This window comes from Phascolarctos cinereus, unplaced genomic scaffold, assembly GCF_003287225.1.
Source record: "Phascolarctos cinereus isolate Bilbo 61053 unplaced genomic scaffold, phaCin_HiC Scaffold_5;HRSCAF=322, whole genome shotgun sequence".
Lineage (NCBI taxonomy): Eukaryota > Metazoa > Chordata > Mammalia > Diprotodontia > Phascolarctidae > Phascolarctos > Phascolarctos cinereus.
This window is the reverse complement of record NW_027555958.1, coordinates 400,354,401-400,372,379: the sequence shown is the minus strand read 5'-3', so window position 1 is coordinate 400,372,379 and position 17,979 is coordinate 400,354,401. Positions and strand designations below refer to the sequence as shown.

At 36.4% G+C, this 17,979-nt stretch overlaps 1 protein-coding gene across 1 annotated transcript in view; it reads left to right on the top strand.

Annotated features, from left to right (window-relative positions):
* PLA2G4A (phospholipase A2 group IVA) overlaps positions 1-17,979 on the top strand; it is a 182,586-nt gene that overhangs the window by 151,284 nt on the left and 13,323 nt on the right. The window contains exons 15-17 of the mRNA XM_020984421.2: positions 8,172-8,356; positions 16,104-16,299; positions 17,154-17,311. Of these exons, the coding sequence (XP_020840080.1) occupies positions 8,172-8,356; positions 16,104-16,299; positions 17,154-17,311 (539 nt within the window). The remainder of the gene's footprint in view (positions 1-8,171; positions 8,357-16,103; positions 16,300-17,153; positions 17,312-17,979) is intronic.

The following is a 17,979-nucleotide window of genomic DNA, read 5'->3' as shown; positions in this document are numbered from 1 at the left end:
TTTGGGGTTTTCTTGGTGTGATGTTTAAAAAGTTCGAGAGACACAGTTTTTGGGTAATTTAATCGTTTTTATTGATGAGGCTAGCATGTTATTGATAAAAGAGGTCAGTGGAGCTCTCAAGTGCTAAAGACCTTTCATAATGCTGGGCTCACAGTTTACATGCCCTTGGAAGAACAGGTGTTCCTAGGGGTGGCAATCAACATTGATTCACTATCAATTAATGAAAGAAGGAATATTATAAAGAGGGTCTTGACGTACAACACTGAGCACCCAAATCTTAGTCAAAGAGACTTGTCAATTTCCTTATCATCTGACTAACAAAAGGGAGAATCCACATTTTCCCAGATTTGGCTGAGTAAATACAATGAGCAAGAATCCACCCATTTACCTAAACTTAAAATTTCTTTTACTGCCTTTGATTAGATCTTAGCTTGGGTAGGTCTTTGCCCAATATTTTCCACACTGGTTAATTTCTGGATTAGAAAATAGAAAAGGGTAAAAACCTTGGTCCTAATTTAATAATTAGTTATTAATATAAGAGAGAAACAATCATTTCTCTCATTGGCAAAGATACTGGATTGGTTTGCCATTTCCTCCTGGAGCTCATTTTACAGGTGAGAAACTGAGACAAACAAGATTAAGTGAGTTGCCCAGGGTCACACAGCTAGTAAGTGTCTGAGGCTGGATTTGAAACCAGGTCTTCCTGACTCCAGGCTCAGCACTTTATCCACTGCTCCATTTAGCTGCCCCATATGCATGTGATTATTATTAGTAGTAGCAGTAATAGTAGTAGTAGTAGTAGTAGTAGTAGTAGTAGTAGTAGCAGCAGCAGCAGCAGCAGCAGCAGCAGCCGCTGCCGCAGTAGTATTTTGCTATGCCCAGTACCTTCCAACTGCCTTCTTGAAAACTATAAGAATGAGGCTTCTGTGTAAATTACAAGCCTTTGAATTCTTTCATTTCTTGATCCTGAGGCATATTTACTAAGATATTTCTTTCTGCCTTTTTCAATATCTTTTTTTTTTGCTTTGAAGTTGAGTATTAAAATATATGTTGAATTAATATATATTGGAGGATCTTACTGAATTATTCCTTAGAATTTCTCTGCCTCTTTATTTTACAAATGTTGCTGTATAGGCTACTAAGCTTTGTATTGTTCTTTTCTCTTGTCTTTATGAGTATTGGAAGGCTGTTCATGATTGTACTTTAAATGTTTGAATACAGCTATCATTTCCCTTCCCACTTCCTCAATCTCTGTTCCTCAGCAATCTCTGTCATTCAGAAAAATCAGGTAGATATTTTATTGTGTGAATTATACAAATTATTGAAGACTCACTGTTAGGACTCCTCTGTAATATGGAGGTGAGCAAAGAACAAAATCTGGAGGTATCGGTGCTCATTAGTGATGCAAAGAGGTAGTTTGGTGGTGCATTGGATAGAGGACGAGATCTGTAAGTCAAGAAGACCCGATTTCAATTCTTGCTATAGACACTAGCTATGTGACCTTGAGCAGAGGATTTAATCGGTATCCCAGTTTCCCCATCTGTACAATGGGAATAATTATAGCTCTTACTATTAGAGTTGTTGTAAAGATAAAATGAGACAATATTTATAAAGTGCTTTGCAAAATCTTAAAGCTCTATATCAATCAGTCAATTACTGTTGTTAGGCACCATGCTAGGTGCTGGTGATACAAAGAAGAGCAAAAAACATTCTGTGATCTCGAGGAGCTCATAGCCCAATGGAGTAGACAATATGTAAACTGCTATGGACAAATAAATTATACACAGGATAAATTGAGGGTGATCTCAGAGGCAAAGAACTAAGATTAGGGTGGATACTATGGTTTTCATTATATAGATAAGATGAAAAACTCATAGAACTGACTCTTGTCCAGATTTATATGTAATAAGTGGTAGAGTCAGGGTTTGAATCCAGGTCTTCTGCCTATTACAAAGCCCAATTATCAGATAATTTTAAAAATTTCAAGGACATAGAAAGTAGAGGCTATGGTCAAATTTGAAAGTCCTACATGATAAACTATTATCATGCTATAATCATACATTATGAGCTTTTATCATACTATATTATCATATAGATAAATAGCATGGGAAGCTATACACACTCCTGATTAGTTCTTGGAATTCAAAAGTAAACTGGAAGAATGGTAAAAAAAAAATTCCATTTTGATTTGCTTCTCTCCCTAGCCCAGGTGGTACTTAAGCTATGGATTTGATAACTGAGTAAGTCTAGGAAATATAAATCTTAACGAACTATAAACACTTGATTGGAGCAAGGGCAACACTCATCTTAATGACTTACAGAAAATCCTTTGAGATGCCAGTATATTCAGAATGTCTTGGTGAGATGATCTCTCTTTTCTATATATCATCTGCATATAGTAGGATTCCTGCAGAGTTCCTTTTCCCATTCCTCCTCTCTCTCCCTAAAATTTCTTGATTTTGCCCTCTAATAGTTTTTACCTCTTTTTGTATTCCTAGTACTTAGTACAGTGCCTGACACATTGTAGCACTTGAATGTTTATTGACTATTGACTGTAGTAGATCTAGAGCTGGAAGGGACCTCAGAGGCCATCTGGTTCAATGTGCTCATTTTACAGAGACCTCTCTCTGTCTCTCCCTCTCTCTGTCTCTCTGTCTCTGTCTCTCTGTCTCTCTCTCTCTCTCTCTCTCTCTCTCTCTCTCTCTCTCTCTCTTTCTTTTAATTTTTTTGTCTTCATGTCTTTCCCTCTCCTCTCATAGCCACCTTGACATTGACTCATCTTAGTCCTCTGGGTAGTAAAGCTTTAGCCAATACATCATCATGCTATTCCACTCTGTCCTCAATACAATCTGCCTCACTATGACAACTTCTGCCTTAAGGAATGGCAAATGGGCTTCTGAGCAGAATCATGACCAAAAGCTTGGGAAAGCATTGCTATGCAGGGGTGCACCAAGACAGGGTTGGCCCCAGAGATTCAAATTCCAGAAGACTTGGAGGCCCATACCTAGGCAAGCTGCAACCTAGTCTTCTGATGATAACTCAAATTCCTTGTATGAAATTTCAAGTGACTGTGGCAAGTCTAAACATTAACATGCTAAGTAGAAATGAGGGGAACCAACAAGAAATGTCTTAGAAATACTGTACTAACTTTGCATTTTACAAAGTCTTTGTGAGGATACTGACATTTTCATGCTCCTGCCCCTTTGTGATGCTCCCCAGTACTCTAATGGAAATGTGATCTCACTGAGGTGAGTAGTCCCTTCCCCAGTGTATAAATCTCAACCCATTCATTCTGCCCATTCTTGCATGACTCTTGTCCACATCCTCCCATAAACCCACCATAGGGCGTCAGTTTGACATAGGATTTCCTCTTATATGGGAATCCAGAGCATTTGGGGGTATATTTTTTAAGTTAAAAAAAGTTTTCTTTTTCTTACTAGATTCCTGCTTCTGTCCTTCTTGTCTCTCAAGAGTCTGTTAAAAATACAAAAAATATGCTATCCCCCCCAAAAAGAATAATGTCAAAAAATGAATACACATGCTAGGGGCATAACTCAAAGAGAACGGAGCATCATGTCCTTGACAAAAGAAGTGTTTGGGCAGTCCCTATGTGGCTAACTTGTTCTTGAGAGCAGCTTCACATAATAGATTATTTTGTTTTCTGAACTTCCATGAATATTTACAAAGGAATTCAATCAAATCCCATTTCTCCTGTAACTCTCAAATTGTACAAACTTCTGACAGACTCAGGCAGCAGAAAAGAAAATATTACAGTAAGAAGCCATTGTCCTTTTTCTTCAACTTGAAAGAGTCTGCCCCTACACAGATGAGGGAAATTGTACTTTCCATGGAATGGTGACTAGTTTCAACATGTTATCAACTTCCTAGTCATTTCCACCTTTCCTGTGGATTTAGGGATAAGGAATATTCAGAAAACACTTGTTACATCTTTTTTCTATTCATCCTGTTTTCTGTTATATTTCTTCCTTTCTTACCTACATGTTTTTACTCAGTCAGCAAAAAAGACTCATAACTATACCCTTACTCATCCTTGTTTCCCTCACCTGTATGGAACCACCTACAAATACTTTAGCTAGACTCTTCAATGGCCCTCTTAGTAGGTGGCAGAAAGAACTCAACCTTCATAAACCACTAAAAATACAAAGACATGTCATCCTTCACTTGGGCCTACTTGTCTTCCCTATTTAGCCTAGGAACCAGAGGAAATTTCTCCAAATTCTCATTGTTCAACTTTTTAATTGTTATCATATTCGGACATCTGATCATGTACATCCTGTAAATGAAACATTTGCTGGTCATTGTTATGTTTCAAGTTGTCAGAAGTGATTAATCCCAAATTCAAATAAAAATAGGGAAGTACCATACCAACAAGGGAGAGAATATTGACCACATGTTAGGGGAGGCAAGAAGGAACTTGAACCCAATGGAAATGGTTGACCCTTTCTTGATAGATCTGACTAAAGACAAAAGAAGTACTTTCAGGGTTCCATATGAGGAAAAAAAGAAAGAAAGAAAACTTAATAAGTAACTTCTGTTACTTCCTTCCATTATCATAACTTGCTGGCCCTATAACCCTACCTATTTTTAGTCAATTGCAAGGTGAATAGAATTTTCCTCTGAACCATCTATTTCCCAGAATTTCCTTTTGCTCTTCTCTTCTCCTCTCCCTCTGCCTCAAGATATGACTAAAATTGGGACACTTCTTCCCCACAGCCTTATCCTGAATTCTTAAATAAACCTCTGTATCACACATTACATTTTCCATTTTGTGATGCTCTGTGTCACCTGCTTGTTGTGGACATTTAAAACACACACAGAGCATAATAGTATTTCTTTGATATCAACTACATAATGTCCCCCACATTGTTGATGGTGAATTTGTAAGGAGAGACAAATTATAACAAAAATTCTCTTTGATATAATCAAGTCAGTGTTTTATTCAAATAATAGAAACTTCAGACAGGATTACTTAGCTAGCAAAATCAAATCAAATAAGGAGAATACAAAGAAATTTCTTTATTTCTTCAGGATTTTTTCAATTGTGGCGTGTAACTATAGAAACCAACAAACAGGTGTGTTATTGGTTATTTTGCTCTTTTTAATCTATTGTGAATAAAATATTAAGGGTGTCTCTTTACCTTATGGGACAAAATACTTAGTAGATAAAAATGTAACTTGTATAGAGTTGCTTGTAAATCTTTATAATTATTTGCCATTTAGTATTGCATTGCATTTCTGTATAGCTTGCAAATCGGATTATAATATGGTTCTAGATGTGGTCAATCTCTTCTGCAAATCATGTCCTTCCAGCCAGTATATTGTTAGCCTCTTTTTATGTGCCCAAATCATAAATATCCTAGCCTAGTCCTTTAGATCAGAGAAGTTCTCTTTTTAGTCTCTTGCCATTCCGATCTTTGATGTAAACCAGTTATGAAATAAAGTGTCTGTTGCACTGCAAAAAAATTTTAAAAACAAAGTTCCAAATGTGAAATTTCATCACAATTACGTATTTATCTATCTTTTTGCACCCATCTGCTGAGATTGTTGAGTTTAACAAAAGGCAGAAAAGTAGAGTATAGAGCAAAGTGACCTAGAAAGTGAATTGCTTGAAGGAAAATAGGTACATTAATGAATTGTTGGTGGAGTAGTGAATTGGTCCAACCATTCTTTAGAACAATCTGGAACTATGCCCAAAGGGCTATAAAACTGTGCATACCCTTTGATCTAGCAATACCAGTGCTGGGTTTGTATCCCAGAAAGAACAAAGAAAAAAGAAAAGGATCTATGGGTACAAAAATATTTATAGCAGCTCTTTTTTTTTTGTGATGGCAAAGAATTGGAAATTGAGGGGATGCCCATCAAGTGGAAAATGGCTGAACAAGTTATGGCATGTGATTGTGATGTAATACTGTTGTGGTATAAGAAATGACACAGGGAGTGGTTTCAGAAAAACATGACCAGACCTATGTGAACAGATGCAAAGTGAAGTGAGAACTGGGAGATAGATCATTGTGCACAGTAATAACAATGTTGTTATGATGACCAACTGTGAAATACTTGGCTGCTTTGATCAGTACAATGATCCAAGGCAGTTCCAAAGGACTCATGATGAAAAATTGCTGTCCACCTCCAGAGAAAGAACTTATAAACTCTGAATGCAAATTAAAGTATAATTTTTTCACATTCTCTATTTTCTGCTTTTTGTGATATGGATAATATGGAAATATATTTTGTATGATTTCACATGTTTAACTGATATCATATTGTTTGTCTTCTCAATGAGTAGTGGAGTTGTGGGAGGTAGGGAGAAGATCTGGAACTCAAAATTTAAGAAGAAAATAATGTTAAAAGTAAATAAATCTTAATTTAAAAAAAGAAGGTGAATGGCTGGAGGAACTTTATTAAATGAACACAAAATGGTGACCAAAAGTAATTGCATTTTCAAGGAAAGAGCCAACATATTTGCTTGGAGAATTGACTTCAGATGTTCTAAAGGATTGCTCCAGTAGTGTGAATAGAGTTATAACATACTGTTTATTTAAAGAGCAATTTACTACTGCTAATGTCTCAGCAACTAAACAGTATAAACTTGAGTCTAAGAAGTGCTGTGGAAGAATATCAGCTGAGGTTTCTCTCCCCTTTATTCCAGAGAACACAGGGGCCTTTGATGTGGTTGGAGAACAACCACATTGTTGATGGTGAATTTGTAAGGAGAGACAACGTGTATGCCCTAAGCTAAAATGGAGAGAATAAATCATTTTATAGAGTCAAAATAAGAAGAAACGTTTATCAAATATAACTGTTTGTAACTGTTATATCTTGTATCTATATTTTATAAACATATCTCCCTTTTTGGATTATGCACAAAAGTTGTTCCCCTGTAGTAATCTTTCTGGATAAATTGGTATATATTTCAAAATGGTTTAGGATTCCTCTGTAACTAAACTATTTGTTTTAATTGATTGACCCACAAGAATTAAGGAATGTCAGCATTTTGTTTCAGAAGAAAACTAATTGGGCGTCTTGTCATATCTGATATGTATTTGAAGCAATTTCCTCACTTCTACTTTTCTTATATTACGAATAGTCACTCGGTCATCATATGCATTCCCTTTCAGTAGACATCAACGCCATTAGTTATGCTTTCCTAGTTAGACATTACAGCTCTCATTAACTCTTATTTATTATACAGTATTATGGAAACCACAGGCCCTAAGAGAGATGGCATGGTTAACAAATATCCTTTCTAGTAAGGGATAATTGGAATGCTTAAAAAAAAACTACAAAAAGGCCTATTTTAATAAGTAGTTATTAAGTGTTTACTGCATTCAAGACACTTTGCTGGGTGCTAGGAATATGTATAAATGGCACCTAAGCTTCCCTTTTTGTCTTGAAATTTTAAGAGGATCACCATATTTTCTAAAGTCCATTGAGGGTAGGGCTTCTGTGTTATCTAAACTTTGTATCTCCTCCACTAAATCTAGTACTCGATGGTACAGCAGATGTGTATTATTTGTTGACTAAATGGATGAATAGATTTAGTACATTTTCCTCCTACAGAAATATACAAAAAGGGATCTTATGTTTTCCTAGGTATTGAAATGAGAGTCTAATTTAGATGGATTACTTTATTCAGTTTCATACAAGACCTCTAATCCTTGACTTGGCTAAGCATCCTGGTTGCTATGGCAGAGGAAATGAATGAAAGGCAAGAGAGGAGAAGAGGGAGAGAGATTAGTGAGAATGGATGAGAGCCTTGAGCAAATGAATCACTAGTATCAGAATTAGTAACTTAAATGAAATGCTTTGCCAATAATGAGTAAATAGTATCATATAGGTGTAGCTGTGTTTTAGTGTTATGATGATGGTTATGATGACAGTGATGATACAGTCATCCATTCACTTGAATTCTTTTGTTGTTTCAACATGATAAAATCCAAGAAGTACTGAATACCAGACAGAACTGATAGAAATGTTTAAATTCTTCATAATGATGCATAGCCCAGAGATGCTATATAGTTACAGAAATATATACAGTATGTCTAACTTTATTCCCACAGGATACTAAAGAATAAATAATAAACATTGATTTAATATTTTAATTCCTTTCCTTCTTCCTCTTCCTGCCTCCCCTCTACCCCGCTACCCAGATCCTGACGAGTTTGAGAGAATATATGAGCCATTGGATGTCAAAAGTAAAAAGATCCATGTGGTTGATAGTGGGCTCACATTTAACCTACCATATCCTCTGATCTTGAGACCTCAAAGAGGTGTGGATCTCATCATCTCCTTTGACTTTTCTGCAAGACCAAGTGACTCCAGTCCTCCTTTTAAGGTAAGCTGATTTCTGCTGCTTACAAAAATAATAGTACTGCTTTATGTTTTTGTATATCTTTACAGTTTTCAAAACATTTCCACTCTTTCATTTGATAGAGCTAGCAACCAGCCTTCTGAGGCACATTATTGAGTACACTTTACAAATGAGAAAACTGTAAGGCTCTAGGATTTGGTCAAGATCACATGGCTAGTAATTGGCAGAAGCAAGACTAGAATCAAGACCTTCTATTGTTCTTTCCAGTGAGTTATATAGTCTCCTTTACAACTCTTGTATCTTCCCTAATCATGCTGGCTGTTGTGAAAGTTCCAAGAAAATGGTATCATGATCTTATCCTATCCCCAAAGACCATAAAATATGTTTGGGGCAGACTTATACACAAGAAACACTTAGAAGAAGAAACAAAACAAAAACCCTCCAACACTAGCTACTAAGTGACTTCTAACATCTCTTCTGGCTCTAATTTAAAGTGTGAAATTGGATCCTGGCTATAGATTATCAAAAGAGGAATAGATGATCTATAGGAACTTGATGATTAAATAAATCACCATATCATATCAAGTATTCATTTTAAGTAGATTTACCTTATGTCTAGAGGCAAAATCCTAAAGAGCAATGAAAAAAGTATGTTTTTTTCTTACAAATAGCTAAACCCAGTTGCACCTTGTTGCCCTCTCCAAGCTTTGGTGAATGTTGACCAATGAACAATATTTATTAAGCACTGATTCCATGTAAAATAACATAGTAAGTATTGTCCATGGGTAACAGGTGACAGGGGATGGGAGGGGTGGAGAAAAAGAGGGTGTGTAAAATAGAAAGAAAACACAATACTATGAAATAATGGTGCTTAAAAATGTTTGTTGGATTTGAATTTGCTGAATTACAAAGACATGTGGTATGAGAAATAGTCTTTTCCCTCAAAGATCTGCCAATCAAGTTGGGGAGAAACGGCCAAAGTCTGGTGTTATTCTTCTGCATTTCATAATGGCTCTGTCTGAATTGGCTAACTTTAAACTTTTAAAAAAAAATCTGAAGTTCATTTTTTCCATCTCAAAGTTCAAAACTCTCCTCTAACTATATATGCCAATATTTTCTTCATCTCAGAGAAGAAATAAATCTCCTTGGCTGTAGTATACTATATTCCCTTATGTCTTGCATGCCCTTATCATCTGGCAGATCTCATTGTCTCAAGTCTCTCTCCATTCCCTTCCATCCTCCACTCAACTGCCAAAATGATTTTCCTTTTTTTTTTGTATTTTGATTTACTTATTTTTAGTTTTCAACATTCACTTCCACAAAATTTAGAGTTCCAGATTTTCTCCACATCTCATCTCTCCCCTAACCCCAAGATAGCATGCATTCTGAATATCCTTTCCCCTAATCTGCCCTCCCTTCTATCTCCCCCCACCCCTTCTCTCATCCCTTTCCTCTCTTATTTTCCTGTAGGGCAGGATATATTTCTATACTCCATTGCCTGTATATCTTATTTCCCAGTTGCATGTGAAAACAATTTTTTAACATTTGTTTTTAAAACTTTTCTCCCTTTCTCCCTCCCCACCTACCCTCATAGAGAAGGCAAGCAATTTGATAGACCTTTCTAATCAGCCATCCAGGTTGTCTTGGGCTGGAAATTTGTTTCACTCTGTGTTTTCGTGGGTTCTGCTGCTTTAGAATTTGTTTAGAGCCATTTTTTACAGGTATTTGGAGGGGTTTGGGAGAGAGCTCAATCAAGCCACTGCTTTTACTCTGCCATCTTGGCTCTGACCCCCAAAAATGATTTTCATAAAGAGCAGGTCTGGCCATGTCACACCCCTACTCAATAAACTCCAGTGGCTCCCTCTTAATTCCATGATCCAACACAGAGTGCTCAATTTCTCATTTAAAGCACTTTACAGCCTGGCCTCTTCCTACACTTTCAGTGTTCTTGTACTTCAGTCCCTTCAGTACACACCACCAGTCAGTAACACTTACTTTCTCACAGTTCTTTCAATGCGATACTTTATCTTCAAATCCATGCCTTTTCACTGGGGGTCCCCCCCGTATCCTCATTCCATACCTGGAGTGCTCTCCCTCCCTGCTTCTGATTCTACGAGGGAAGCAGCAGATTAAAAGTTAGTGGATAATGTACCACACAGCTGTTGTTATTGTTCAGTTGTTTCAGTTGTGTCCAACTCTCCACGATCCCATTTGGGGCTTGCCATTGCCTTCTCAAGCTCATTTTATGGATGAGGAACTGAGGCAAACAGGATTAAGTAACTTGTCTAGGGTTAAGCAGCTAGGAATTATGTGAGGCTAGATTTGAACTCATGTTTTCCTTACTTCAGAGCTGGTGCTCTATCCACTGTGCCACCTAGCTGGCCATACAGCTGTCCTCTACTAAAAGAGGAAAAGAAGAGGAGAATAGAAGGTCACCAGTCTTAGTCTCCAGACAGTGCTGGAGATTCACTCCAGACATTGTACTTGTACAGTCCTCACCTGAGCCACAGTCCTGGCTCAGGACTCCCTGTAAATGTTGTTTACAATTTTCCATCCACTTTCTGTGACTTCTGTTCCTTTTTCTTGCTTCCTTCTTTGTATTTACTAAACATAAGCACCCCTTTTCAAGGTTAGGACTATGACACTGTAGTTTGCCCTAATGTCAATTCTGTGAATCCTTCAAAGTTTAGAGAATGCTGGTAAGAGTGTTAGGCAAAAGACAACCCTTACCCTACCACAGTTTCCTTTTCTTTTGGGTCTAAGTCTTTTGGCAGAGTTTAAAAAGGTGGGTTATACTTGATTTTAGGAAATTAACTATGACACCAAAAATAACTAAAGCTTTATTTAATGGAACCTTTAAAAAATAGGTGTATTTTCATTGGAAACCATGTGTCCAGTAGGCAGACCTTGGCTTGTTCTTTTTTATAATACCATGCCCCATTTCCTGAAAGTTAGGCAATGCCAAGAATCCATAACAGGTGAATTCTTGGAAAAGTAGTATGATTCCCATTAACTAGGATTTAGGTGGAGGCTAGGGGTCTCCAGAAAAGCTCCTGTATACTTAGTAGTGCTTGATATGAGTTGAAAACTCGAGTTGTTATTGCTTTCCTGAAAGTGATTTTCCCAACTGTTTTTTTTTGATAGATTAGAGGCATTTTTTCATGACTAAGGACAAAAAAAAACTACTAAAAATCATCTCTTTCCCAGTTAGACATTTGTTTGAAGCAAAACCTCATTTGGAGTTTTTTCATTGTGTTTCCATCAAAATTTAGTTGCTACAGCCTGGTATTACTAAATGGCTTACTTCCAGAACAAATAACATCATAGCATGGACAAATTCTTATCACTGACTAATATTTTTAAAGGTTAAACTGTTTGGTCACTATTAAAAATGGAATTCCAAAGTTCATGTGAGAAGTCTCCGGAAATGGTGGGAGGGCCTATCAAAATACCGTGTAATGGAAGAGACCAATTCCAAAACGTACTAACAGGAGGCTTTGAACTTGAATTTAATGAAGTTGATTCAACATTAACTCATTTGCTACTTTTGAGATTAAAATATAGAAAAAAATTTCCTCTCAGAATTTTGGGGAATCACAGGGAGCTTAAATTATAAAGATCCAGCTGCACTGAGCTACTTGATGTTTCTTGTACATGACAATCCACCTCCCATCACCATTCTTTCATTTTTGAAATGCTATCTCTTCACTTCTCCTTTTTGACTTCCCTGGCTTCCTTCAAGACTCAGCTCAGATCTCTCTGTGCTGGACTCTTCAATTGCTATTTCTTTCTCCTCTGGAGTTATCTTCTATTTTCTCTGTACATATCTTGTATCTGCCTAGTTATTTACATGTCCATTACAATTTGAGTTCCTTGAGGGTAAGAGTCCTTGGTTTTACCTTTCATTGGACTGCCAGTGTCTGGCACGTAAGTAAGCGCTTACCAAATGCTTGTGCATTGGTGGAGGAGAAGAAGGCAGCAGAAAAAATGGCAGCATGGTGTACTGAGAAAGCTTCTTGATTTGGAGTTGGAGGGTTTTGATACCAATTCTGGGGCCACAATTACTGCTAATATGATCATTGGCAAATAACTTCACCTGTCTTAGTCTCTTTTTTCATTTATAAAAAAAGGAGTTGAACTATTTGACCTCTATTACAGCTCTACATATATGATGCTATGATTCCTTTCTTACTCAGTATTTATGGTTCTATTGAATTCATTTGAAAGCCCTCCATGTCTTCTTAATAAAGATTACTTTGGGACTTGGGAGGAAAATAATACAAATAATAATGGCTAGTATTTATATAGTTGGCAGAATGCTTTATGAATATCTCATTTAATTCTCACAACAACCTCAGAAGGTAGGTGCTAGTATTATCCCCATTTTGCAGATGAGTAAAATGAGTTGGAGTCAGAGGTTGAGTGACTTGCCCAGGGTCACACAGCAGTAAATGCCTGAGGCCATGCCTTGAATTACTGCAGTGCTCTGGTTCTGCCTACTTCAAGTCTCTCTCCACTCCAATCCATTCTCCTTTCATCTAGTAAAATGATTTTCTTAAAATTCAAGTCCAACTGTGTTATCCCTCCACTCAATAAACTCCAAATGTTTTCTGTTTTCTCCAGCAGCAAATATAAAATGTTTTGTTTGGCATTCAAAGGCCTTTATAACCTAGCCCTCTTCTACCTTTCCAGTCTTCTTGCACCTTATACTCCTCAATACAGCCTCTTCAGTCCAGTGAACTGAACAGCCTCTGAGCTGTTACGTGAACAAAACCCTCCATCTCTAAGCTCTGGGCATTTTCTCTGGCTATCCCCCATGCCTGTAACACTCCCTCCTCCCTTCCCTGGCTTCAAGTTCCAACTAAAATCCCACCATCTATAGGAAGCCTTCCCCAATCCTCTTAATCCAGCGTTTCCCCACTTTTAATTATTTCCTATTTCTCCTGTACATAGCTTACTTGGTACATATTTGTTAGTGTGTTGTCTCCCCCATTAGATTCCCTAAGGTCATTCACTGTCTTTTGCCTCTTTTTGTATCCCTAGAATTTAGCACAGTGCCTGACACATAGTAGATGTTTAATAAATGTATCTTGAATGAATGAATAAGTCCAGTGCTCTATCCACAATGCCACTTAGTTGCCTCTGAGAAATGTTGTCATTATTTTCAATAAAGGCAAAAATGAATGATTCTACTTTGTAAAACATCTCTATTATAACTATTCTTGAAGGTCAGAGCCATGTCAGTGAAAACTAGACTGAAAATGTTTTAGAGTAACACACATAGGGACTGAGAAGACATGTTAACCAACCTCCAGTTCTAAGTAATAACCCTGAGAGATCATGGAAGAAGTGCCTCTATAGTCTATATTACTAAGATTCTTTACCATGAAATAATTGCTAAATGTAGCACAAACCAAATCTTGGATTTTTCAGTTGTCTATATTTAAACAAAACTCTGTTATGACTAGGGCTATCAAAATCAACACAAAAACCAAAGAAACAACTTAAGTGGTCTTAATTGACTCTTTACTGCTATTATGTGACCCCAGCCTCAAGAACCCAGATTGGTGAGTGATGACCCTGTTTCTTCCCTAAAAAATTCCACTATACCCATAACATGGTATATCAGTGAGAAGTAATCTCCTTCTATGATAAAATTCCAGTGAAGCCACCCAACTACTCTCTTTCTCTGTCTCTCTGTCTCTGTCTCTGTCTCTCTGTCTCTGTCTCTCTGTCTCTGTCTCTCTCTCTCTCTCTCACTCTCTCTCTCTTTCTTTCTTCCCAGGGTCACTCCTCACCTACTTTCAGTGACTTAAATGCTGTTCTAAAAGACATTTTAGAAATAAAAAATTACCCCAAGTTATTAAAAAGACTTCTTTTTTCTTGTGTAGCCTATTTATTACTTTGATTTTTAATTGATCCCTAATCTGCCTAAATATTTGTTTCTAAATTAACTTGCTTTCAGTCAGCTTATGTGAATTTTCCAAATACATTTTAAGACCCAAAGTGAGCATATATTTTAAAATAATTTTTCTTTTTAGTTTTAGTCATACCTTTCATTTCTCATATTGGTTATTTCCTCTTTGAGCTTTCCCTTGTGATGAAGGAAAACAGTTGAGTAAAGCTGACCAACAAAGCTACTGTGTCTGATAAATAGCATTACTGTGCATTGTAGTTTCCCATTTTTGTGCCAAGATCACAAATGTAGATCTGGAAAAAGACTCAGGGGGTGTCTTTCATGATATCTCCTCTGGAACCCAGATTAGTCTGTAATTCCATCTGAGTTCAGCCTCCAGTTAGCACTGGTTTTGTATACATTCTTGTTGCCATTGTGTATTTTATTAGTTCTACAAACTTATGCATTTTACAAATTGTCCTTTTGGAAGTCATATTGCAAATTTCTGCACTTTATTTTTCAAATAAAAAAATATAAAAAGAGGATTAAAAAATCCAACATTTACTGTGATTGATTTCATGAAAATATGATTCTTCAAATGACCCCCAAAAAGTGCCTGTGAAGGTAAATTTCTGGCACATTTCTGCAATTTTACAGTACCGGGCTGGTAATCAAATTAAATTAAAAGAAAAAAAATAAACAGAAACCTGGCAAGAATTCTTAGACCAGTACTGATGTGTCAGAGTTTCATTCCTTCTTTAAAAAAGACATCAAATGTTATAGTCGGACTCCTCTGACATCCAGTCACCCCTCTGATTTCAAATTCCTGACTTTTTAAATGCTATCAGGAACCTGTAAGTGGAAATCTCTAATCTTCCTGACTACCAGTAAAAAAGGATCTTTCTAAAAAATAGTCTGATCTTTTTTTCCTTATGAAGTTCACTTTCCATTTTCCCTTACACATCCAAGCAGTAAGGGAAACACAACTAGTCAGATTATTGAGTCATGTGCAAAATCATTGGCGTTTCTTTCCTCCTTTCCCGCACTACTGTCTCCTTTTGGTTTTGTCTTGAATAATCCTGAATGGATGTTAGAGGTTGTTGCTGCTTGTGTAGAAATAACTGGTCAGTGACTCAGTTCTCTTCTTTTAAAGTTTATTTTTCTTATTTTAATAAAGTGTTTAGCGTTATTCCCTTCCCTACCCCGCCCCCCAAGTTTAAAAAAAGAAACTGGTTATTTGCAGAATGGACTTTTCACTGACAGCCACTGTGATATTGCATATTTATTATTTTTAGAAGTATTGGGGAAAAAACCTAGCTTAGAATTTATGATTTGATAGCCCCTCATAGACATAAATAAAGTTGAGATGAGGGTAATACAACTTAATAAATATACACAATTAAGTGCCTGTACACTATGTGTAAGGCACTGCTTCATGTTCTGGTGGGTTATAATAGGAAACAATCCCTACCTTCATAGAGCTTACATTTCTCTGAGTATATGTTCATAGACCCACATTAAAAAAAAACATATTTGACATCTAGTGTTGTGCTGTTTTCTTTGCTATAATTGTATCTGCAAGTTTAGTTTTACAGGGTTGGGTGATAGAATGTGTAATGGGAATTATTCAGATAATTAAAATATTAATTCCATAAGTGTTTTTAGGAGAAGCCTTGGTTAAGGTGCTAGCTATGAAGTGTTTATACTTTATTTTAGTGGTATAAAGCTACCTTCTGAAGGTATAAAACATATTACTCAAGTAAAGAAGATATTTGATAGGGGCCCTCATCTCCTCTTGAGACTTTAGACAGCCAGAAGAAAGACCTGGGAAAGAGATGAATTCAAATATCACAAATATTGCTATTTTCTCCCTAGGAAATTCTACTTGCTGAAAAGTGGGCTAAAATGAATAAGCTTTCCTTTCCAAAAATTGATCCTTATGTCTTTGATCGAGAAGGTCTGAAGGAATGTTATGTCTTCAAACCAAAAAATCCTGATGTAGACAAAGATTGCCCAACCATCATCCATTTTGTTCTGGCCAATATCAACTTCAGAAATTATAAAGCTCCTGGTGAGTTGGGAATGATTTGTGGAAATTTCCTGTCAAACAGAAATTCTTGGTTTTCTCTTTTGAGGGGTATGGCAGGGCAGTGTAGGAGGTGAGAGGAGGGGAACTAGCTTTAAAGTACTTTCTGTGTAAAAAGACCTGGAATTTCTCATCAACTGAAAGTTCAATGTGAATCAGTGGCATGACATGACAGATAGAAAAGCTAATGTAAACTTAGGAAAATTTAATAGAAATAGTGTTTCCAATAATGGAAGTAATGGGTCCTCTGTATTCTCTGAGTCAGTTCACAACTGCAGAGTGTGTTAAATTATGGACCCCCACCCCACTCCAAGAGGGGGTAATTGGTAATATAAATAGTATTAAAAGAGGGAACCTGCAAACCATGAAGAATGATTGAAAGAACTAGAGAAATATTTAATAAAAGAAGATATTTCAAGAACACATAATAGTGATCATCAAATATTTTATGTATCATCATGTGTAAGAGGGAGAAGACTGAGTTGCTCAAGATGGAATAACTGGGACCAATAAGTAGAAGTTATATGGAGGCAAGTTTTAGGTTAACATAAGAATATGCTTTTTTTTTTTGAAGTGCTCTTAACAAATAGATTTATTAAACAATAAAATGGGCTAGCTAACTGACAAAGGAGTGAGTTTACTTACTGGGGAAGTAGTCAAGTACAGGTTGAATGATTTTTAGCAGAAATGATGTAGAAGGAATTTGTGCATTGGAAAGGAAATTAGCCTAGATGCCTTATAAAAATTCTTCTAAATTTAATATTTGAAAATTCAACATTTTAAAATGGTTTACTCTTTGTAAATTAATATAATCATTTGTATCCATTCTATTGACACAGGAATTGTGAGAGAAACACAGGAAGAGAAAGATTTTGCTGATTTTGATATTTTTGATGACCCTGAATCTCCATTCTCCACATTCAACTTTCAATATCCAAATCAAGCTTTTAAAAGGCTTCATGATTTAATGCATTTCAACACCTTGAATAACATAGATGTAAGTATCATCTATTCAGTAAAGCTAGATTGTTATTATTATTTTTTTTTGATGAGGCAATTGGAGTTAAGTGACTTGGCCAGGGTTACACAGCTACTAAGTGTCAAATGCCTGAGGTCAGATTTGAACTCAGGTCCTCCTAACTCCAAGGTCACAGCTCTATCCACTGTGACACCCAGCTGCCCCGAAGCTAGATTGTTTCTAAGAAAGGTACACAGAGTGATGACTAGTTTAAATAATTCAAATATGCAGATAGTCATCTTAAACACAGATACTGCTGACTTTTGTGAGGGGGTAACAGTAATACTGAGTGTGTATGAATTCGCAGCAAAAGCAATACACCAGCTTGGTCCCATGCAACTTTGCAATTAAATGTTTCTTTGGCTTCTTTCTGATATTATTATTTTACCACAAAGTAGGTCATAATAAATACTGTTTTTAATAAGCAGAGGCAATTTTGAGGATTTTGTCATTTCCCCTCCATTGTGGTTCTACAAACTCAGTATTTAAGTAGTTAATTGCCAGAAAAAGTAAAGATAAAATAACCTGGGATTTGTGAAAATATGAGGTTCAAAATTACTACTTTGATCTTGAAATCTATAACAACTTCAAGGAGAGCTGGAAACTTTAAAATACTGTCATAATTCCTCCAGTGGAGTATAAGTGGC